The sequence below is a fragment of the Lepisma saccharinum genome, chromosome 20 (genome assembly GCF_977018435.1).
Source record: "Lepisma saccharinum chromosome 20, izLepSacc3.1, whole genome shotgun sequence".
NCBI classification, from domain to species: domain Eukaryota; kingdom Metazoa; phylum Arthropoda; class Insecta; order Zygentoma; family Lepismatidae; genus Lepisma; species Lepisma saccharinum.
This window is the reverse complement of record NC_139248.1, coordinates 46,990,936-47,014,985: the sequence shown is the minus strand read 5'-3', so window position 1 is coordinate 47,014,985 and position 24,050 is coordinate 46,990,936. Positions and strand designations below refer to the sequence as shown.

Sequence of the window (24,050 nt, the reverse complement as noted above, 5' to 3'; positions counted from 1 at the left end):
TTATTGCAAATTGTCTCTATTTTAACCCCTTTCAGGGAATACATCTAATTACCATTCACCCTGTATATAGTATATTTATATTTCACATATCTTGTCATCGATACACAACAACTAGCTTAATGATCAACAATATATTACACGTCAATATTGGACAGAATATCGTCCGAAAGTTCCATAGGCACTACATGTAATCAAACCATCACAGTGGTTTTATCCGCCCAGTCAATTTTCACGTAATGAGAACCCTCTTCATCACTATATGTCAGAGTTGCACCACATTTAGCTATTAACTGTTCACCCAGAACTCGCGAAATCAGTTTAATATACACACTTTCCCGAAAGTAATCAATCTCAATACTTAACACTTGATCAGGGGACAATAACAGCTTGTCACTAATGAAACGATGAATGTTCATAGATACCGGTACACGAGATACAGTCGTAAAACACAATTTCAAAGTATTCACTCGCTTAGTTTCCATGGTGCGACACTCTATTCGAATTCTCTCGTATAGCTACCGTGGCCGAGCACCAGTCCACGCAAAACACAGGAGCTCACAAGCGATGTTGCTCCTTCGAAGGCTGACCTTCGACTGACGACCACTCGGCAACAGGGTCCGGCTTTTCATTACTTAAATAGCAGTTTTTACTTCTTTTACATTATTAAATGTTTGATATAAAAATACCCTCAGCGGGAAAAAGGTTTTCCCGTAGGACCCAGATTTTTCCCTCAAGGCAAGATGGTAATCGTTGAATTTAATCAAATAACAAATTTTATAATACAATTTTGCTTGAATAAGATCGCAAATTGTATAGTACATTTGCGCATACCAATATTATCTCAAAAAACTTAGCGAATCGAAACTTTTGGATGTTTTTACACTCATTGCTTTCCTACGTAAGTCATCTAACGTAACCAAAATTACTTCGCTATATTTTTATTATTTCAACATACTTGAACTTCAAAAACGTACACCTTTCTTTACCAAGTTAGAAAGTGTCAATAAATTAAAATTTAGGTTTGATGTTCTCTGAATAATAAAGGGTGTCCCACGAAAGGCGCAACTGCGAATTAAGAGTGGCGTTACTTTGTAACCAAAACCTGTACATACATAAGTCATACACCAAATGTTAGCCCTGTCCAAGTAGATATTTTTAAACATAGAAACAACAGTGTTGTTCATGCAGTGTTGCCAAATGTAAGTGAAAGTGTAAATTTATTATTCCACAAAGCATGGAAAATTTCATGTCAAACATTCGTACGGAAATTTGGACGTCAATTTCCACCTTGGGTAGGTGGACTATTTCGCCATCTATAGTTCAGAGAAGAAAACCGATCGTTTTCGCGTATAGCCAATCCTGAAATGCCTCGTAAAGGCGTACCGGTCCAAATGGGTGTTTTAAAAACGTTATGAGGTACAGTGGCAACACTGTTGATGTTTGAAGGCAACAAAAGGTGTGTTTAGTGATGGTCTACGACATGGAAATACTGGAAACAAGAAAAAAAGAAAATTTTCATTTTCTTTTTTTCCTGTCTCCAGTATTTCCATGTCATAGACCATCACTAAATTTTCATTTTCTTTTTTTCCTGTTTCCAGTATTTACATGTCATAGACCAGCACTAAACACACCTTTTGTTGCCTTCAAACATCAACAGTGTTGCCACTGTACCTCATTTTTTTTTTTTAAAACACCCATTTGGACCGGTACGCCTTTACGAGGCATTTCAGGATTGGCTATACGCGAAAACGATCGGTTTTCTTCTCTGAACTATAGATGGCGAAATAGTCCACCTACCCAAGGTGGAAATTGACGTCCAAATTTCCGTAGGAATGTTTGACATGCAATTTTCCATGCTTTGTGGAATAATAAATTTACACTTTCACTTACATTTGGCAACACTGCATGAACAACACTGTTGTTTCTATGTTTAAAAATATCTACTTGGACAGGGCTAATATTTGGTGTATGACTTATGTATGTACAGGTTTCGGTTACAAAGTAACGCCACTCTTAATTCCCAGTTGCGCCGTTCGTGGGACACCCTTTAGATATTCACAAAATGCTAACTGCATTATTATTTTATAATGGTACATAGTCAGGTACCGTTATCGTACAATGAGGAAAATATAGTCAAGTCAATGGAATAAGTTAATGCAACGTAAGACACGAAATAGAATTAAAAATTTATTAGTTGAAGTTTCAATTATTGTAACGCAATGTGATTTGCAAACATTTTAGAATGTATTTAGTTTCTTTCAATGACAAATATGATTTCTGAATTCTCAATGCTGTATCAATTTCGAAAATTAAATAATTCATTTTAAAAACTAAATAAGTGTTATTTGAGTGAAATTGGATTATCGCTGATGGCTTGCAGAGGTAATTCTTTCATTCAGAGCCGGATCCTGTGGCTGAGTGGTTAGCACATCGCGCTGCGACGCCAAGGGTCCCAGGTTCGAATCCTGTTCGGGCATGGTTGTTTGTGAATGTCCATTCATCAATTACATCATTTCATCACTCATCTCCATCTTCGCAAATTAGCCAAGAGGCACAAAACGCGAATTAAAATAAAATAAATCAAATCAAATCAAAAAATCTTCCATTCAGAGAGGAAAATAGGTTTCAATTTTATTTCTTTGCCTATTGTGTAGGCACTTCAAGCCTCATATCATCGTAAAATGGACCTTTGGTATTTTACGAAAACGTTTTAGCAGGTATCTCCAACCAAGAACTTATCACGCGTCTTGATCTTATAATGACAGACTGAATTGGTAACTTTACTTTTTGAACATCCCTCGCACATCAATTTAAAGTAATATCATTTCAAAAAATTTAAATCGTTACCAATGAAACATGTATTCAAATGTACATGAAGGTTATGTGTTTTCTTCATTATATCTTGGTAAACTGAACTGGAGAGTCTGAAATTCCAGGTGTAAAATCTGCGTTATAATACAACGCCGACAAATATGTTATCATTCATAAGAAATATAATATCCTCAAACAACTTTCAAAATAATTATGAGGAACTGTACTTTACTTTTTATCATAACCATATTTTCGATCTGATTGATATTTACCATGTCATGAGATATAATATAATATCCAGAGCGAGAAAAAATATACATTTGAAAGTGTTTTGTTTCTATATTCAAGGGATAACAGGAAAACTTAGTTTGGTGGTAATTTTATACTTGGTTGGAGCTTTCTCTTTCAAATGACACCAGTTTTGCAAATCTGTGTAGGATAATAATCTTTCTATCTGAGAAATAGTAAGCTAAGTGTATTTCACTTGCTGCCATTTTGAATCCAATATGGCGGCCACTGTCCCAGGTTGCGAAGTTTGCAACATCACCTTTTTCACTCTTCATGATGACCTCTTTCAGAAAAATAGTGTTGCAGCTTGTGGCGGTGACGTTCCTAAGACGTTCATTTCTAGGCACATTTTCTTGGAAAAGTCGCCGTATTATAAGTGTTCATTATTTTTAAAGAGGAAAAGGGTCTTTTTTCGCCAGAATAGTTAACATGAGACAACACAATTTGAAAAGTTGTGGAAAACCATCTTCACACAAGTCAGTTTGTTTCAAGAAAGATGTTGCCTCCACCATATTTCCCCCCAATAAATCCGTCTATATTGTAGGACGCAATTAGTTCACTACTCAAGTCAGAAAAATTAACATGCTTCTTTAAAGAATGAAATGCAGTTTCAGGAAAATATAATTGCAGAAATGTAATTGTTTTAAATTAATGTTAAAATTGAAATTCCTGCAAGGCATGTGCACGCACGCACACACACATACACACACAATTAGATCGTGAATTAACTAACAACCCCCCACTCTCGGAAAATTGTGAGAATTACTTCATTGTATAAACCTTAATGAGTAAGAAACATTGTGAATATTTTTAAAATAACAATTCATTTCTTGCGAGTGACTAAGAAATATCAAAAATGTTTGTTTCAAATGCACTTTGTGTACCGATTGGCTAATCGAGATTGCACACACAGTTTAAAGTGCCTCCACTATGAATGGAACCCAACACCCTTTGAGTACACTTCGACCACTGTATCCACTACACTATTGAGGGGTTCTTGACAAAATCCAGAAACGAATGTGCCTGAATAGTAATAATTCGAAGTTGTTGAGGACGAATATGATAATAGTGAATGTTTACTATATTGCTAATAATGACCGGATACCCCCTGAATCGCCCATACGTCATCAATACACGTCATGAGCTATTAGAATGACTCATGAATGACAGTGAGTGCGCTGTAGACAGACGTGTATACCGCTGCCAGCAGTCAAAATCAACCGACAACGCGGGCTGAGTGAGGCGAATGGGGTATGATTATCGGGGCCCACCGATTCGGGTATTCCATCCATGAGATTTCGGACAGGTTCCAGATACCACGCCGCGCAACAGTCAGTGATGTAGTTATGAAATGGAAACGTGGCGGTGTGTTAAAACAGCAACCGCGTCCCTGAAACCAAAAAGATTGACTGATAGCGATAGGCGAGTGCTCAAACGTGTGGTGAAATCCTACCGGCAGGCACTCTCGCCACAGACTTTCAAATTGCATCGGGAAGTGACGTCAGTACTCGTACCATCCAGCGAGATGAGATTCCTTATGAGAACTGCAGCACACAAGCCAATAATTTTTACCCGGAATGTGGCACGTCGATTACAGTGGTGCAAAGAACATCGGCAGTGGTTCCTACAACAATGGAAAATCAGCGACTGGAGTAACGAATCACGCTACTACACGTTGTGGCGATTTGATGAACGTGTGTGCACGTAGCGAATGTTTGGATAGGGGTTCTTACCGGAGTGTATTGTGTCCACCGTGCAATTCGGAGGAGGTGGAATCATGATATGAGGCTGATTTTCGGGGTAGGATGTTGGTCCCCTGGTTTTGGTGCCTTCAACCCTGTCCCTGACGGAACAGTTTCTAGGTCATATGTTATTGTTCCCTTTCCATCTGTCTTCTCTATACTGTTAAATAATCTAAAAGTTCAAGCGCCACTTCTTTTACAAGTTCGTCAATCTTTTCGGTGTGTCTAACCACTTCCTATTAACAACCAACACTCTTCTCTTAAGCTCTCTAATTGTTAGTGCTTATAAGTCTAATCATTGCTCATTTTCCTGTCGCCTCTATTCCCTCATAATCTTTCTATTTCATTTATTTTATTTCTCCATCTCTTTCTATTTCTTTCACTTCTCTTCCTGACTTTAAATGAAGAGGATCTATCTTTTTCTCTATTTTCATCAGCTTCCTCTTTTCAATTTCTTAACAACTTCGCGCTTTTCTATTTTTCGTTACGCCGAAAATTCACGATTTTCTCTTTCTGTTTTCTTCTCTATTTCGCGAATTTCTCTTTCTTTTTTCTTCTCAAGAGTCTGCATTAATGCTCTAAGCTCTTATACTTCTTGTTTTCGTTTTATTTCTTTCCCACTCGTCTTTGAGAATGTCTAGCTTCCTTCTCAGTTTTCTCTTGAAGCCGTCTAGCTTCCTCCACAGCCCTTTATTTTTCTCAAGTTTAATGCGGGCTACTTCCTCTTCCTTGTCCATGAGCCTTCTCTCCTTCTTGGATTTTACCATCTACTTAAGCTCCATCAACTCTTTCTTATGATATTTATTTTATTCATCTCTCTCTTATTTTGTCTTTGTCTCTTCCTCTTGAATTTCTCTCTGTACATGTTCTTCTACTATTCTCTGCGTTTTTCTTCTTTTGTATACGCTCTTCTTCCACTTTCTCTTTCTACTTTGTCTCTCAACCAATGTAGCAACCAGTGGTTTGACAGGAAGACTTGTTCTGTTACTATTACTGACATTGATAAGCGTGAGTTACATCTTAACCTCCGTACTTAATCCTGAGGTTACTTCCTCCCCATCACAACTCCAGTGTATTCTCTCTTTTTTTTTTTTAAGTATTGACAACACTTGGACTTATCTCCCTGATCTACAAGATACTCATATCGGGGTGCACGGCTTTGCGCCAATCACTCTGGAAAATGGTTTGGTTTTGCGCCAATAATTACCGGATCCTTATCTTTCCGTGCATGGTTTTGCGCCACTACAGAAAATCGTAATTCAATGACTTAGGTTGGCAAGCATGATTTTCCGTCCCACTTAAACAGGCTGCGGACTGTCACCGAGATGGCGTGGTTAAAAATTATGCACCACCAACCATAAGTATACAAAATTGCACTTGTCAAACTGCAGTCTCTTACAATGGAACCTTTGTGGCATGTGAGATCAATTTCACGTAATGCATGCGTGAAATTGCTTTGCGATTATATTGATCAATGTAAGATTCAATTTTGAGGTATTTTTCTCTTAAAACGCTCCTCTTACGAGCGGGTTTTTCGAAGCCATTTATTTTAAGGTAAGTGTCGGTCTGGAGGTTAATCAATGCATGTACAAATTTGAAAATATCAGGATGGTTGGTGTAAAACATGGCATTCAGTTTACTGTGAAAGGCTTCACATGCATTTGTTGTGCGATAGGCCGAGGCAGAAAAATCTGCCCATATGTGTGGAGGGTACGTAGAATCTTCTACAATATAGTTTTCTACCAAATAATCACAGAACTTTGTAATTTTCTCATCTGATGGCTTATCTTCGAACATGTCAATTGCGAAGCAATCAGAGACATCATGGGGAGGTAAGTAAGACAAACCAAAAATATAATTGAGCCATTTACCTTCGGGACCTCTTTCCTTGTAGATTTTCGAAAGACCTAGGTTTTTCATTTTTCGCCACCAGGCTTGGCATAGGTGAAACCTACATCCTACTATAACACATCTCCCACACCATACTTCATTAATGGCACTGTGAATCCCTTGTTCAAATTCAACGCATATTCTTTTCGGTTCAAGACTACTGCCGCAAACTTGCTCACACTTTAATTTCACAGCATTGAACAACGAAGTATACGTACTTTTTAATTTGTCATTTAATACGCAGAATAACAGGGGCACATAATGGCCTTTTTCCAGAATATGAATCGTGAAGAACTGAGTGAAATGTTTTGTACAGTAGCTGAAGGTCCCATCCATATAAAGATAATCAGCATCGCAAAGATATTTTAGATTTGATTCACAACCGAATACTATTATGTTCTTTACGCTGTCATTAATTAGTACGAGATTCTCACCACGAGCAGTCCTTATGCCTCTCGCAAAAGTTTCTTATCTGTGAAATGTAGCTGATTGATAATTGTAAGCCTTTCTTCGTTCAGCGCCGCGTACACAATGCTTGAGGGTTGTTCATGTAATGCACTTGACGCCTTCCGTTTACATGAACCACGAATTTGTTGAAGTATTAAACTGCGTTCATTGCTATCGTGATTATGAATTATCTTCTCACTTTCAACTATCATGTCACTGTTCGTAATTATTATTGCTGTACACGACTTGTTTGTGCAACGCCACCGAACACGTCCATCTGAATATGCGCAAGCTTTCCTGAATTTATAATTGTCCTTACTTATTAGATCCTTACCTCTATTCGATGCCTCTGCGAGCAGTTCCACGGTCGACCGGACCCCGGTGTAATGAAACGTGTAACGTTGAGGTGAAAGCCACGATCAGTCGTTGCCCTTGAGAGACAGGATTGCCAACCTATACAATTCTTAGCTCGGCTAGACATTCAAGAGTGGCGGAAAACATTCTTGGCGCAAAAGATACTGTGGCACTAATATTTACAATTTGTTCATTGGCGCAAAACACGCGATTTTGGCGCAAATGCATTGCACCCCTCATATCATGTAAACCCAGTCTCGGAATTCATCGTCTTCCTTTTTCTACTTTGCAAGCTTATTTTCGACGTTTCCTTCTTCATCTCGTTACAACGTTTCGGTTTCTACAATATTAACACTTCACTATTATTTATACTTTCAATTTCTGGGTTTTGAAGGCAAACGTTTTCACTATCATTCAGGTCCCTACCAGTATTGTGGTTTCGCCTTTATCGAGTCTCCTCTGGGCACTTTTGCAACATCTACCAGACACCAGGTGAGTGTCGGAAGTTTACCATATGAGCTGATTTTATCAGTCGCAAAACATAAACTCAGGGCTTGCTGGCTTAGGAAAGTTTACACACGGAACGTTAATTTATTCAAGCTTATTTGCATAGCATGCAAAAAGTCGTTAGCACAGGGGATGCCGCAATGTAATGGTCGAACTTTCACCTGCGTTTTTCTTGGTTTCATACTTTTGTGTGTTATCAAGTTTTACACCACTCATTTCATTAAGTGGATTCGATTCCAGTATAAGCTGTAGATCTCGTCCCGATTAGCGGTGCACAAACCAGCACATTTGCGCAGTGTTATTGCTCGTTGGCTATGACCTACATGCTAATTGAAGAGCTTGGATGTAAAACATGGTAAGTGACATTTTTGTAATTTTTGAGTTACAAGTAAAATGTGCCATCCTTCGATTTTCGAGTGAAATTGCCATTTCATACAATTTGTATTGTACTCAATGAAGCCTTCTGAAATTGGTAAACACAACACGAAAACAATTTATCTACAGTATAGCTTCTACCATATATATATATATATATATATATATATATATATATATATATATATATATATATATATATATATATAACCATTTTTCCTAATGAACTCAGAAATGACCAAAGTATCACTTATCATGTTTTACACCCGAGCTCGTCAATTAATTATCATTTCTTTAGGTTAGAAAGTAATTTCTTCAGCACCATCACAGCAGCCCATTTGAATTCCAGCTTGTAGACGCGAAGAAGATATTAAAGTTAGGACCTATTTTCCAGTTTTTGATCTGTAATAACAGTTCGAAAAATGTGCTGATTTCTTTTAAAAGTATTGTAATTCTAAGGCTGCCCACGATACCACTGTTCTTTATTGTAAGTCTCTGACGAGTGTAGTATTAGTTATTTGTAATCGAGTGTCATAAGGGTGGAAAAATAAAATTACATTATATAATGAACCTGCTTTGGTTTATACAGGTATTGACAAAATGAAGGTACTTCGTCCTATGGGTGTAAGTATATAAACTAGTATTAATTGAAGGAAATAAATATTTTTTTCTTCGCGCAAAATAAAAAATTTATTCACCATATTTTTTCCAATGTCGTTACAATTTTATTTCTGGCGAATTACAAAATAACAATTTATAAACTTTGCGAAATTATTTGCTGTCAAGAATTCTTGTTAGTCATTCTCTTGGACGCATACAATGAGTACACGTTTAATTTCACATTCTACAGAGAGTTGTGTCCCATTGTATATGACTTTCTGCTTTAACTTGCTTAGTAATTTATATTTTCTACTTATTATTTCTGTGTGTGTGTGTGTGTGTGTGTGTGCTTTGTCCTGCATGTACTGTTCTCGGGGAGGATCTTCCACATCAGGTCAAAAATGTGAAAATTCTCTAGTGAAGTATGGTTATAAATATTTAAAATCAGTTTATTGGTGTCATGTACAAAATTAACGGGAAAATAGAGTTACAGGGAGTACATCTTGAAGTGTGACTATATGTGCTGGCACCTGCATTACATTTTTCCATCTCCTGTATCTGAATCATTTCACAAGAGCTTTACACGATCCTGTTTATTACACAATTTTTGAAAACAAGGTAAGATACCTGAGTGTTCTTGCTCCGTGAGATTTCACTGGGATGTCTTTTTCAGCTGCCACTCAATCTTTCTCTTTTGTTCTCTCCAGCAGCAGCCAAAGTGGAACCCCTACTTCGGTTACGCCAAATTATTGTCTCAGGTCAGTGGTGTACTCGAACCACGTCACACACGCATGCTGTATGTAGCCACGGAGACACTGCTGCCTTTCACACGCACTCTGAAAAACAGAGTATACAATCTTTGCTTACGCACAGCACAAGCCAAAACAAAAAAGCAGAGCATTATTCACTTAATAACATCTGTATCTAGATGAATTGAATACGTGTACTCGTTCCTATTTGTATGTGTCTGTGCTTTATTATTAAAAATTATATTTTCCAATCCCCCGAGAATGGCATAACACCATTTGTTGTATCTTGTACCAGATATCAGTAGCTACCATATTCATAATACAGTGCGTTCGTTTTGGCTCTGGGCCGAGATAGCGCGTGCCTGCAGACTGCGCGGCATGACGCGGATGCCGGTATTCTCGACCCGTGACGTCCTGTTTTTTTTTTACTCACATATGTTTAGCATGCAGACAATTATATTTATATTGCATAACGAGTACTAGCCTGTGTTATAAGAATTGTTGAAAGTGGTGGTCAACTGCATTCACACATTCCCGGCATCTTTTGATGAAATTTTGATTGACACGCAAAAGTTCCTCTTCCGTAAATCTTGTAAGTTCATCTGTAGTGTGGAGATTGTTTCTATAGACTCTATTTTTAAGGGTTATTAGACACACACTGGAATTTCACAAATAACACTAACACACAAACGCGCGCACACACACAGACGCACTGAAATTAGAGAGAAATTACACTGCACGCTAAAACGAATACAGCTGTACGATAAGTAAGGACCTTTACGCTTGCTACGTGAGATTCAACAGTGTGAACCCTTCCGAGTGTCTGGACCTTGAATCGGCTCTCAGTTAGTAGGACTGGAAACACTGCCTGGGAAAATTTCACCCAACGTGCGGTCATACGTTTCAGTTTGGTATTCCAACATATTATTTTTTTCTCGTTTTTATTAATTGTGTGATTTAATTCTAACATATTATTTTTTCTCGTTTTTATTAATTGTGTGATTTAATTCAAATGTTTAAAATTAAAATTATATTAATCAATGAAAGATATTACAAATTACATGCTTTAATACAATTAACATTCGTACTTAAGTCATTTTTCTTCTGGGCATTGTTAACACAACATTATTATATGGCAGAAAACGCATTTCTTACAGTCTTTTCTTTCTTATTTTTTCTCAACTTTATCTTTACGTAATGAAATAGAAATGTTCAAACTTAATAAACGTAGGTTGTTCATTGAATATATTATTAATTATTATTTACGTGCTTTGAAACAATTAAAATTCGGACTTAAGAAGCAATTTTCTTCTGGATATTTTTTTACGCAGCGCGCGTCCTGCCGGGTTAACAAACACAAGAAAACAACTTGCAAACAGTTGTATGTACATGTCAAAACAATTTCATCAAATGATGCCGGGAATGTGGGAATGCAGTGGCCACCGCTCTGAACAATTCTTATAACACAGGTTAGTACTCGTTAAGCAATATAATAATTGTCTGCATGCTAAACATATGTGCGTAAAAATAAGTGGGACGTCACGGGTCGAAAACACCGGAATCCGCGCCATGAAGCGGTCTACAGGCACGCGCTATCTCGGCCCAGAGCCAAAACGAACGCACTGTATTATAACACTATGAAAAGTTTCTGTATTTCATCAACGGTATGGAATTTTGAAATGCAATTTATCGATAATTACAGTGAAGTTAAATTAGTGTGGTTTGTTCATGTTATTTATATTCACGCTAAGTTGAAGTCCTGAAGCAATAAAGGTAAAGGTAAAGTGCTCCCCTGTGCATAGCACCACGCCATGAAGGCGTATAGGGGTTGTGGGGGTAACGCCCTACACTTTCTTGATCCGGTCGTGAGTGGGGGTGATGTGATCAGCATCACTTGATATCTATATTGTGAGCGACTACTCATTCGCGCTCAACTACCGAAATAGAGAAATAAATTATGAACTAGTACACAATTTCATTAATTTTACCTTTAGAAAAATATTCTGTTGGATAGAAAATATACCGACACGTACATGTTTTCAAGTTGTCTATAATATTTTAGTCTCCAAGTAATTAAAAATAAAACATCTTCCAAACAAACTCTTTGTAACATAATGATTAAACAGCACATCGAATCCCGTTCAGGTCTTTCTGTTATCTTATTTATGTCGAACAATAAACAACTACTGTTACAGAACTTTCGGTACAAGAAATTACTTCCCTGTCTGACTTTTAAAATATTAGGGCCAAGTGAATACTTGACTCTGGATATTACCAAGTAGCCTATCCCTTGTTTGCATCTATTTTTCATGTCTACAAATAACACTTAAATCTTATCCCATCCAATATTGCTTTTTTTCAGTTTTCTTTGCTTTGCTTTGGTTCTGAAGAAGCATGCACGGTTTTCATTAGCGGCGTGTTTAGGATGTCTGTAGATATTTTCAATCAACCTTGCCAGTTCTCTATTTCCCCATGTGTTAAAGCACGGAAAGTTGCAAGCTAAAAATTGTACCCTTAGGCGTACGTATGCTCGTCGTGCCCGTAGATCCTTGCCAAGTATCATCAACCTGGAGCTGCAATAACTCTGTAACTGTTAGAGCAAAGTATATTATTGCTTATATATTTTTAAGGAACTGATAATGACTATAATTTATACCATAATTTATTAACATTTCAATCCCATTTCGTTGTAAAAAAAAAATAGTATCATTCGTACTTTCCTAAACGGCCATCGAGATTTTTAATGATTCCACCAAATTTAATATTTAGAATTATTGCAGTCAATTAACGCTTAATGAAGACGCACAGGCATGAAGTGACACGCCTTTGGATTTGACTGAATCCAAATTACACTAACATAAGAGACATGTAAATAAATTAGTAGTTGCAATAACTATTCAATTGCTGTAAATAGGCTATTGTTTTCTCCATACTATGATGTATATGCATTCGAGTGTTCTACATAGCACATATAAGTTTATGTTTATTATATCTGTAAGAATAATAACTGAATCAATATAAAATCTGACTGTGTCTAATATACGTAGTTCAGTAATGCTACTATAAAAATAGATATATATGGATAATTATAAGGAAATAAGAACAAGCAATAGTTTTAAAAGGGAACCCAGAAGTTTTTTTATGTTGAGAATAGTGTATGGACAAGTTGTTGCATAATTTTATTTTATACCCTGATGATTGCAGTAGATGGTGCAAAAATATTCGAGTACATAAAATATAACAGTTTTCGCAAAAGGTGCTTTTGATCATAAGTGAAATATTGTTCGTGTTTGAAACATCGTGCCAAGAGTGTACATCATTATTTATAGCCAAATTTTGTTGTAGTGGAATATAGAGAAGTGTTCTATTAATATGATTTAGGCTCTAGGAAAACATTTTCTTTTCTCTGACTCTGTTCTATACTTCCCCACAGAGCACTGGTGACGTTCAACAGCAGAGGCTACTGGAGGCCAGAAGACGAGCTTTGGTTAGGAAAAGAGCCCAGCCTCGGTCGTTACGCATTGGGTCCCCCCCTCCTGTCCCAGGACGAAAACACATACCTGTACAGACTGAAAAGTACCTCGAAGAGGTAAGTAAAATCTTTCTTGCACTTAAAGTAAATTGTTTAAGAGAATCTTGCGATGACTTTGCAAGTGACTGCCATTTGGTATAGAAGGTAGGGTCAGTGGCTGAGCTATGAGATGCCTCCAAAATGGATACAAGACTCACTTAGTGATAACCACTTATGATTGGACTTATTTTTTCCCTTTTAAATGAACATTCTTTCATACACAATATGTATGACTTTTCTCAATCTTGAAATATGGACAAAAATTACTATTGGAGAATAGTGATGCACGTGAAAACATTCCCGTCCATGTAGCCGGTTTGCCAAGTGTTCATAGATTCCTCGAAATGTATTGTAAATTCCATACTTTGTTCCAGCATGTATTCGCTGTGCCTCCACTACAGCATCCATTATTTTTCATATGAGCAAAATTATAGCAATCACATGCTTAATTTAAAATTGGAATAGTTCTCAGCGTCTGAAATGTGTTTTCCTTTATTTTATGTAGGTGTATCAAGAAGACAAATATGAAATTGGGATTCTTGCAATGGTTTTGTTCTTTTTAGGATATTCGTCTTTGACCCCCCCTTCCCTAAATATCGAAAAGATAATAGGGGTTTGCTGGATTTAAAGGACTATAGAATAACTTGAACAATTCGGATCGATCCTACTCGATTCTGAACGCAATCCATTTCATTTTCGCGCAACGAAAATGTATCTTTTGAGCTGGAAAGTTGGAGCGCGTGATATCACTTGAAAGGAACAGTGTAGTGATCACATGCACGAAATCATGACTGCCCGCCTTTTCGTTTCTCCAAGTCTATCGTAAGTACGTATTAATTTTTAATGTCTTCAATTTTTTATTAAAAGCGAAAGTTCTTCTATTGACATAAAGTGATAGTTTTCGGAGTAGTGTGCTGAAATTATTTCCCCTCAGGTACCATGATCCACACTGAAATATAAAACTGTGTTCCGTCAAGTGAATCCAATCATTCACCGGAAATTTTAACATGCCCGATGTTTCATTCGGCTGATTCTGAACTTTCAACGAAAGTTTTCATCTTCTCCCTCTTGATCTGCTGCATATGGGCACATATAGGAGGGAAACGGTGTTCAAATAAATTGAGAACCACGAGGATATCCATGCCAGGATCCAGGCTTACGCATCGTAAGAGGAAAAGAAAGTTGCCCAGAGAAAAGAAAAATTAAGATAATAATTCTTGGATTCACATTTGATACCTTTGCGTCATTCACTAGGTAGGAATGGAAGAAGGTGTTAGAAAGAGTGAAAAGGACAAGAAAGAAAGAGGAGAGAAGAAGGAAGAAGAATGAAGGAAATAGAGCGTTATGAAGAGTCCAGCGACATTCTCTTTCAGGTGAAAGTATAGTTGACAAGGGAAAGCCACCTGCTAGATTGTTCCAGAACTACTTTCTAATAGTCTGGAGGGGAGTATTTGTGTGTGTGTGTGCGTGTGTGTGTGTGTATATATATATATATATATATATATATATATATATCACCCTGTTGTGTACCTGATTACATTTGTACTTGGTACAGAGTCTGAAGAAGACCTTGCTAGAAGGTTGAAACGTTACGTTTAGTTTATGTTTTATAATAAAATAAATTTCTGCCTTGGTCAGCATATTTAGTTTTTATTTTCAGTATGTTTTTAAGGGAGGTCCGCAGTTTCAATTTCCAGTTTTACATTACTGAGCTACAAGTAAAATGTTGACGTTTACGCATTAGTATGGTAATGAGATGTCAAGTGTTTAAAGCTGTTGGAACGTGTTCTTCCTCTTGTTCGATGAGCTTGTCTTTTGATGTACTCTTCTTTCTCTGCAACATATGAAAATCTTTGCATGCTTCGATATGGTATGGAATTTTCTCAGGTGTAAAAATTTGATATTGAAATCGTTGTAGCAAGTTCTATGCTAATAATAAAAAAATCCCAGTTGACAAAAATTATAACTACGCCACTTATTCATTTTTAGCATAGTATTATTATTATTTATTTATTTCAGTAACAAGAATACATCTCCCAACACAATATACTGTATATGCACAAAAATAACTGAATATCTACCTACGCTGAGAGCGTAATGGTTAACCTGTTAACTTAAATCAAGGAGACCTGGATTTTGGTCCTAAGTGGACGTTCGGATATCATTGTATGCATAAAGTGGGCATTAAAAATTAGCAAACGGTTTGACGTCTGCAGCTGAAAAAGTAACCTACAGGGTGTCTGATAAGTCACTCCCTATTTTTAAATTATTCTAACTTCTTTATTTGCTAACCAATTATGTTTCACCTAGTCTTACACAATTCACTCCTTAGGTTTTGTTTGACAATTTAAATATATATCTACGCCCTAGCATTTTCGACACATTTCCGTAATCGAACTGGTACATGGTAACACGCCGACGGTTATCTTTGGTTTGCCTCTGTGCTTTGTCAACATATTCCCACTCACCCAATAATGACAATTATTAACAAAATCCACAATATGGAATATTATATTACATCATCCGACCCCAAACTTTATCAAACGGTTCATCATGCAATGGCAGAAAATTGTATGCAAATTCCACCCTCATGTCACAGTCATCAACAAACATCTTCTGGTCTTAATACGGCTTCCATTGCTTAAAGTGAGATTATTCATGAGAATTGTTGCAATTGAGAAGCAACTTTCATGAGACCTTTCACACAAATGTCTCCGTAAATTCCTTCTGAACATCCCACCAAAGATGGTTAAATTATTTTCTGCCTTTGAGGTTGACCATCACCAGTCGTGTCAAGCATGTCAAACGAAACGTCAAGGAATAGAATGTGAAATATTACTCGTTGCAACAGAATCGGTTAAGTTTACAATCATTTAAAAGTACTACGTTTATGCTACTGGTGACTATTTTATTTTTGTCTGGTAAAGGTGTTTAGCTCTTCTCATACATAGTTCCCTCCCAAATATTTGGGTTGTTTTTGTAAACCTCTTTTACATTTGTAACAAATTCATTCAAGCTGTAATCCTGAATAACAAATGGAATAATGATATCGTGACTCGAATTTTATTTCGGGATGGGCTCATGTTATAAGCAGTCGCCATCTAAAGGCAAAAAGGTTTGGGGTAGAAGTCCTGAAGAAGATGTTTCTCAGTATATGACAACTTATTATAGTCCTGCTAAGGAACTAAAATTAATTACCACTTTACACTATCAGCCTCCCCCCCCCCCACTTCAGCCCTACCCCTGGCTACGTGCCTGTCGTGACGGCAGATGTTACCTTGAAAAGGCCACGTTCTTCCTCCCTTATTGATTTGTATGCCTGAGACACACTTCATCTTCAAGATTTAATTCTAGAAGCTTTGCCCTTGTCGCATTCAAACACGCCACACAAGGAAAGGAGCCGATTGATTAAACACACCTATCATCTCCGAATTTTAACGCTTCCCTTGCAAATATTAACCTGAGGAAAAATAAAATCGTCATAAAAAACTGTTGGCGGTATGTAAGTAAACACGTTGATGATTTTAAGAATAAGAAAATAAAAATTGAAATGATTCATTGTAATACCATATTCCCTACATGTGACGCTATTGTGACTTTAGTCTGGAGGATTAAGTCCCAATTTTAACAAAATCGTTCATTTTATACGTAAAACTATGAACCGCAGCAAGTTTGTTATTCATTATATTGGGAAAATGGCAGCCTCAAACGATTTCTAGCTTGTAAAAAATTGAGCTTTGTGCATTTAAATTTTCCGGGCCGCTGACCAATCTCCCAATTATTGACATGAATAGCATGAGTTCCTGTACCCATGAGAACAACAGCAAAAGGGAACAATCCGAAGATTCACGTGAATGCTCTAGAAGAAATTCTAAACAGATAAATTTTTTCCGTTTTTGGAATATCGTAGTGTTTTTGTGTTGCCTTGGGGTTGTTACCAGGCCACTTAGTAAGACAGGACACATTTAACGTTTCTTTGCCTCCTCCCATTCGTTCAGTATGGACAAAGTATCAAATCTATCATTAAATTTTGAAGCATCTTCCCCTGAAGTACCCTGAAATTGTATTCCATCTACCAGGAGGGGGTGAAAAAATGTTCGTTGTGCCATTTCTTGAGGTGGGATTCGAACTGAGTTATTTGAGATTTGACCTTATATTTTTCTACTACGGCTGCGTGTTATGACGGGGCTGCGGCGTGGAGTGGAAAATCATTAGGAAAATTTTCTTCATCGACTGAAAAATTCACAGCATTCTCTATTCTAAGCTTATTAGCCGATTGAAAGTTTCGTTCAATTCATCCTCTAGATCACTGGACGACATTTAACATTATTACCAATTTTCTGCACAAACAAGTTACAGAGAAGAAAAACTTTCACGCCTACCGTTCCAGTTTCATAATCTTTGCAATTTCCCTGCTTAGTTGAAATGAAAGCCAAACTTGCACAGTAAGTCGACTACCTCGGTTCTCTATCCTCCACTACCGTCACCAACTCTAGAAAGGCCCCGCTTGCTTCACTCTGATGCTATTTATCCACCTCGTTCCTACGTCATGCAGGCATTCACCTTAAACATTCCTCTCTCGCAATAAAGTGATAAACTATGCTTCGAGAATTGCCTTTTTCCACACATTCTTTTCTGAATTGAGATAGAGACTTCTGTGTTCCTTTACGATTCCAACGACGATAGAAATCATGCACTGAAGACATGTGTAATATTGTATTATCATCATTTTTTAAACATTTTTATTTACAAATTTCAGAATAATACTTTCTTGTATATACAATTCTATAATCGGAATAAGTCACTATCAATTGTAACATAAGGTTGGTGAATATTCATAGCATATTTATGCCATATTTTCTTCACAAATCATTTGAATACCAACCTGCGTGAGGGAGTATTTCGATTTCCAAGGCTTCAATAAACTACTTTCCGTGCGGAATCATGAAAAAAAGAACAAAATGTTTGAAAAATGGGCCAGGCAACTTTATGATGCGCATATTTAGAAATTCTAATGAGCTCCACAAAACGAGATACGGCTGCTGGCCTGGATCCAACTTAAACACCTTTGAGAAAGCCGATATACTCCAGCTCTCGTATTTTCATTGTGTTTGTGACTGTGAAAGGAGTAGGAAACCGACGAGAAACTACCCTCCAGCTTCCAACTACTTTTTTAAGAAAATAAATCAGTGGTAAAGTATATCTATGTCACAAGGAAAATCAGGTAAGTTACACGAACGAGATAAAATGTCAGTTCGAATCAATTAGTCAGAACAATTATTAATACACATTGAAAGTAGAGTCGTGCTAATTTCAAATAGTAGTTTCAACGTTAAATAATTTTAAACCACTCTCAAACACTTTTTGCATGGGCATGAGACTACTATAAATATACTTTAATGCATGTGTGCATTGCACGTGTTTATGTATGCAAGTGTGTCGGTGGGTGAACTGGTGTGCGCAGGGGAGATTTCCCACTAGGCTATCATAGGGGCATAGGCGTAGTTGCCCCCCAGAACCGGACATTAGCCCCCCCCCCTCGAACGCATGCGACATTTGCACAAAATAATTAAGGCGAGATAAACTGCACAAAAAAAAGAAAATTCATCATTAAACTTTCAGATGTTACTCTTGTGAGTCAGTCACACTTAAGGAAAGAAGTTCACATTATGTTTGATACAGAATGCAACGGTAAGTTTTTTGGGGGCCTCCCCGATGGCGTAGAGGTAACGTCGTCGCCTTGTAATCAAGGGGTCGCGGGTTCGATACCCGGTGGAGGCACATGGCACAGTGGTTCGGATCCCACTTTAAACTGTAGGTCCAGTCCCGATTAGCCTTCCTGTGCATAAAGTGGACTTAAAACACCAAATCAATCAATCAAATAAAGCAACGGTAAGTTCAAGTTTCGATTTACAAGGTGGAAGGCGGTTTTCATCACCTGGTACTTTTAAATGAATTTCAGCATTGAAATTTGTTCATTACCATGAATGTAGGACTACCTATTAATATTACAACGTATTAAAATTATGGTTCTTTATTTTAAAGATGACATGTGTTATTTTATACATACAACCATCTATAATAATGTATTTACTCCTTTCATAAAAGAGGCACTCTATATTAACACAATTCCAACAGGGATCATCTGGTACCCCAGAGTAATGCACGAAATGATTTTCGTGTGGATAAAAGCATGAATAATGTTAGCCCCAGTTAGACCCTCCTAGTGGACTGACGAAACTCAGCCTATGCCTAGGGGCAGAAAAACTAAGGGGGGGAGGGAGCTTACAAAAATGGGACGCATAATATTGTGATAAGAGGAAACTAAAACAACATGTGAAGTCTGCTTAGAAGGTAGAAGGAGTGAGTTTCTAGCGTTTTAAAAACATCATAATCCTATTTTAAGTACAGTATTATATGCGGAGTGCAAGTCTATATGGCAGACTGCAAATGAAGCCGAGCGGGGTCACGTAACAGTGCTCGAATATAAGCAATCGTTCCTCCAAGAACGAATATAAACAATTAAGTGGCGGGATATTAACGACTGAAATTAACATCCTTGTATGTCCCTCAGTTCGGAGTTAGTGCAGCTACCGTAATGTAGTGACTGTTCTATTGTTAAATCTAAGTGTATTATTATATCAAATTTAATTAATATTTTTTTAATCAGGTGTGTCTATATTTTAAAGTTTGCAAGTGTTATTAATACAGAGCATGCAATTAGTGGAAGTGAAGTACCATGATAACTAAACTGTTAATAATAATAGTGTAATAATTATGTCGGCAGGGCTCAAAATAAAGGATTAGCCTAGGGACCCAGATTTTGTAAATCCCCCTCTGGGTGTGCACAAATTCAGGTTCACGAGATAACGTTAAATATAATGGAGCACACACTATATTTTAGGAAAAATTGAAGTTTTTTTTTTTTAGTTTGAATGGTTCCTCGTCTAATCGTTACACCACATCATTGCTACACATTTCGAGTAACTTTCTTCAAAAAAATATGTTTGGAAATTAAATAAGCAACATTTTCTTGATCAATTTCCAAAGAAAGAATGATTGATTGATTTGCTGTTTTAAGTCCACTTTATGCACAGTAAGGATAATCGGGACTAGATCTACAGTTTTTTATTAACTATGGCTCAAATGACATATTATATAACGTGTCAGCATTTAAATCATCACATTTATCACATAACAAAATGTTACACATGTGTTTCATTATGATAACTTTATCATTTGTTTAGGAATGAAGTAAGTATTCACTTATTTAAATCATAAGCACTCCGCTATATAGCTATATTAGTTAAAATAAACTCTGTAATACAAAGGTGTATTAAATTATAAGTTGCCAAAATATACCTGGAGTCCCGAGAATTCAACACGAGCCTCCCACATTGTGTACTGGTATCGCTGTCAAATTGTAATTAAAGGTGGGGACGGGGCAGGAACCTCATATGTTTAACAATTTTCGGATTTACCTGGCACCGCACAACAAAGATAAGAAATATGGTTAAGGTGTTTTGTCCCAATCATGGTTATTTTGTGCCCCAAAAATTAAAAATTATGAAAAAAAAAAAATATATATATATATATTAATTCTTGTAATAGGTATATCATGGAAACAACTAATCTGGTAGCAAAAGTGATAATAAACAAAAGGAAGAGCATTTATTTCTTTAAGAAAACTGTTTTGGAATCATTACATTTGGAATTATAGAACAGAACTTACAGCGATTTTCGTAATGGTTTGAAAACGCTAAAATCACCGCACGCCGTTGATTGAAAATGGCTGCCAGATCAAAACGCAAGCCTGAAAAGAAATTTCAATGTCGCTTTTGAAGACTTGAAAGATGTAGAATAAATGTTCAAATTATTAATATTCTTAAAATTGTTGATGTGACACGGTTAGTCGAAATGGCATGGAATGTCCCCTTCATAAACAGATGATGTTGTAGGGCTATCCCGGCTACAAACAAAATAATTACATGCAATTAAATTATATTTATTGTTTAAAGAAGCTCCTAATAATAAAAAACCGAGTCACTATGTATGAGATTCAATAAATATATTAGGGCCTCCCAGATGGTGAAATGGTAGTGTCTTTGCCTTGCCCGGGTTTAATACCTGGTGGAGTAGTGGTTCGGATCCCACTTTAAACTGTATGTCCAGTCCCGATTAGCCTTACTGGGCATAAAGTGGACTTAAAACATCTAATAAATCAACCAATAAGTATATTAATCATGGTGTGTATTTTTGAGATTATATGAACATCGAACTTCTCAGAGTAGGCTCGACACACCTACATTCCAGATATATTGCAACGATTTTTTTATTAAAATCTTTCATTCATATTGATTTTTGAGTTTCATATTTGAACATATTTTGAGAAAGTGAACGTAAACAGTAGTATGTGTTTAAAAAGTAAATTTTAAAGAAAGAACACTTCCCTCAAGTCGATAAAATTATGGCTTCCATTAGCGACAATACTATTCAGTGCTATAATAAGCCTTAATTTGATATATAATGTATTAGGATTGTTGCAAGATGATGGAGATTCAAGCTTTTAATTGATACGATGTCAGTACGTAGCCATATTTCGATTTTGAGCAAAATTATGATCTTTGATTATTTTTAACCCGGTTCACAGCAGAATATGAAAAACATAAGAAACACCTACGTTTGTATTTTCGTTTTTTTTTTTCACAGACTATCTGTGATACTATTTCAGTTAAAGAAAATATGTATGTCTCATGGCCACATTTAAAGGGATGATTAGAGTTCAAAACTCCCTGCAACTTCTGGCATGTTGGATTAATGCAAGTTCTTAAATCCCTTCTGTTTTGGTCTAAGGCGTATTAATACGTTTCCCATGCCCCTTGATAAGAGTTCAAACCTGGACCCACTGACACTGTAGTGAATTACGCTCCCAGAATAAAATTTCATTGATCTCATTAACCCGCTTCGATATTCTAGTAATATTAAATTGCAGTTCCGTATCGTAAGAGTAAGGCTGCATCGGTTCACTGTGTTCATTGAAATGCACTGAAGGTGAATTGATTACCTGTCAAAACAACAGTTTTGGATATTCCACATTAATATTCACTAAGCATCTAGTATGCTCATCCAATTAACTTACTATGATTACTTTCTATGTGAGACAAAGGGAACTATCTAGCCAAGAAGAAAATCTGCATTATTATGTGATATATTAAAAACAATAAGATAAGTTTAAAATACCAAACAAATACAATGGTTTTGAGACATCTCACATTTATATTACGTAGTCTGCTACATACAACGTATATTCATCAAAATAACTATGTAAGTTTAGTTACTTTCTAGGGTGTACGGGTAGACAGTGGAAGTTGTACGGAAATTGTAATAAACGTCTGTTACTATAATGAACATAAGTGTGCTGGATGACTTAGTGATTAGTATTGAATGTCTAAATCTATTATAATTGCTTTATATTACCAAATAATGTCAATTCATTTGCTATCTTTACGTTATAGGAAGATTTCAACTTGGTTACTGTCGTGTATGCACACGCAGAAGTTAATTGATTCGCACGAGATAAAAACGAGAATACAAAATAACAACGATTTAATACTGAACTGACAATAACCATTTCTAAGATGGCTGAACTTCCAATTTCGTAAAACAACTTTACAAACAATTGAATATCGATTCAGATATAATGCACACTTAACAGTCACCCTCTTCCTTGTTTGACATAGTTATATTTCAGTCTATCAGGCGGTTTTCTCTGTCGAGAGGACCTCCTACACTGCTGCTACTGTTGTCGCCGATGTGGGCTGCAGGAATCATCCAAATATGATGTAGACGGTTTGTCATCCGGCGAAGAAGCTTCCGGCGCCACAGAACCACTGCAATTACTTCCACTTTTTCCTGTAACTGATCCGCTGTCTTGATCTGTATCTGGTCCATGAATTCGTTCATCATTATCCTCCTCCTTCTTCTGACTTCCAAAATGATATCTATCTTTCTTGTCTTGTATCCACTTCAACTGATGTTCATGCACGACCCGGTTTCTACCTTCAACATTCACCAGCCATGTAACTTTGCTTTCCCGTGCTACAATTTTTCCTTGACATACGTCATAGCATTCCTCTTGTCCTTAAATGATAGCATAACCCATACAAAATCGCATCTTTGGTTCACCTTTTCATTTGCTTCTGCTTTATCCCTTTCGCAGTTTTGATTTATTATCTCTTCCATTTGGGCATCAAATTTATTCCTGAGAATGTAGGAAAATATCCTTTGCTGTGGCGTTTTGTCACCTGATACGTCATATTCGCTTCTCAAAGCCACCAATACTCTCTGCATTAATTCTTCAACGTTGACATGCATATTCTTATTCAATTGCTCCCGTACAGCACAGTCTAGCTTTGTTTTCACTGTCTGCACGGAGCGCTCGACCTGACCATTGCTTTCAGGATGGTACGCAGGAGAATGGTACAAATTGACGTTACGTTCATCACAGAATGTTTCAAATTCTAAAGATGAGAATGGGGGACCATTATCTACCACAATACACTTTGGTAGGCCAAAAATAGCAAAATGTTTAATTAGATAACGCTTTACTTCTTTAAATGAAGTAGACGAAACTCTATCACAATCTACCCATTTCTGTAGGGATCTACTATTATAATGTAAGTAATGCTTCTATACACAAAAAAATCCATATGAATC

At 36.7% G+C, this 24,050-nt stretch overlaps 1 protein-coding gene across 5 annotated transcripts in view; it reads left to right on the top strand.

The window, feature by feature from the left end:
• Rsph3 (Radial spoke head protein 3) overlaps positions 1 to 24,050 on the top strand; it is a 320,248-nt gene that overhangs the window by 194,582 nt on the left and 101,616 nt on the right. For 2 of the 5 annotated variants that reach the window (XM_083141451.1, XM_083141448.1), the window contains exons 3-4: positions 9,722 to 9,772; positions 13,197 to 13,352. In XM_083141451.1, the coding sequence (XP_082997577.1) occupies positions 9,722 to 9,772; positions 13,197 to 13,352 (207 nt within the window). The remainder of the gene's footprint in view (positions 1 to 9,721; positions 9,773 to 13,196; positions 13,353 to 24,050) is intronic. The other 3 variants (XM_083141452.1, XM_083141450.1, XM_083141449.1) reach the window with 2 other exon arrangements.